The 1150-nt window shown below is 44.3% G+C and overlaps 1 protein-coding gene across 1 annotated transcript in view; it reads right to left on the bottom strand.

Moving 5' to 3' along the window:
- LOC113747640 (T-cell acute lymphocytic leukemia protein 1 homolog) overlaps positions 1–312 on the bottom strand; it is a 1520-nt gene extending 1208 nt beyond the window's left edge. Inside the window, exon 1 of the mRNA XM_027288049.1 lies at positions 190–312. Coding sequence (XP_027143850.1) covers positions 190–265 — 76 coding nt within the window. The 5' untranslated portion in view covers positions 266–312. The remainder of the gene's footprint in view (positions 1–189) is intronic.
- Positions 313–1150: the final 838 nt, after the last annotated feature.

The raw sequence follows: 1150 nt of genomic DNA, 5'->3' as shown, positions 1-1150 counted from the left end.
ACAGAGGAGGAGACAGATGAGGACACAGAGGAGGACACAGAGGAGGAGACAGATGAGGACACAGAGGAGGAGACAGATGAGGACACAGATGAGGAGACAGAGTGAGGTGAACTGAGGTGAACAGAACCAGAACCTGAAGAGAGACAGGAAATCCAAATATGGACTGTGAGGAGGAAGTGTTGAACGTACGGTCAGTGAAGCTGAAGCGTGACATCATCAGTCCGTGTGCGTCACTGCGGGGACAGAGTGACATCATCAGAAACATCTAAACAAGTGATGTCATAATGACATCTGAGTGTGTGTGTGTGTGTGTGTGAGTCTGTCACCACTTCCCACCACATCATCGGAGCCGGGATTTTTATGAGATACTGCCTCATTACAATTTAAAAACATAAGGTTCAGAAAACACATAAAACTGTTTTAACGTGAAAAAATCAGCTTCAGAGTGATGGACCTGTTTGTTCACCTGAAAACATCAGTCTTAGTGAGTGTAAATATGTGTTGCAAAGTGTAGTTTTAGTTCAACTACCTGAAGTTTTTTAAAAACATACAAAATCTTTCTCTGCAAACCCGAGACACTGAACTGCCCGTCCCCGCTCCCAACGTCCACATGAAAACCACAAACAGGAATCGCTGGCAGGGATCAGTATTGTCAATCTTTTGGACCGGTGAAAAAGATAATTACTGTATATATGTATAAACATTTAAACCTTTTTACATGTACAATAGTTTTTATTCATTGTTTATATCTACGTTTTACCTGTCAGTCCTCAATTTTTTGTTTTTTTTAACACTGTGTCTATTGATGTTTGAGGCCAACAGCCATCATTGAGGTCCATCCTCACCTCCACCATCACCATCTCTGGTATGCTGCTGCCACGCCAAAGACAGGCAGACTGAGGTGTGACATTCAAGTCGCAGAAAAGGTGACTACTGCCAATCCTTCCATCCCTCCAGGACCTGTACACCTCCTTGACCCCTGAGGCATGCAAGGAAAGATTGTGCTGAATCCCTCCACCTGGACACAAAACTCTTTGAGACCGATCATGTACAGGAGTCGCGGTCCATCAGGACCAGAACCAAACCAGTCACTCCATAAGGAAAACAGTTTTTTTCCATGTCTGCTGGCAGCCTATCAACAAGCCCCCGA

The sequence above is a fragment of the Larimichthys crocea genome, chromosome XIV (genome assembly GCF_000972845.2).
Source record: "Larimichthys crocea isolate SSNF chromosome XIV, L_crocea_2.0, whole genome shotgun sequence".
NCBI lineage: Eukaryota > Metazoa > Chordata > Actinopteri > Sciaenidae > Larimichthys > Larimichthys crocea.
The sequence above is the reverse complement of the archived record's forward strand: the minus strand, read 5'-3'. Positions and strand labels throughout refer to the sequence as shown.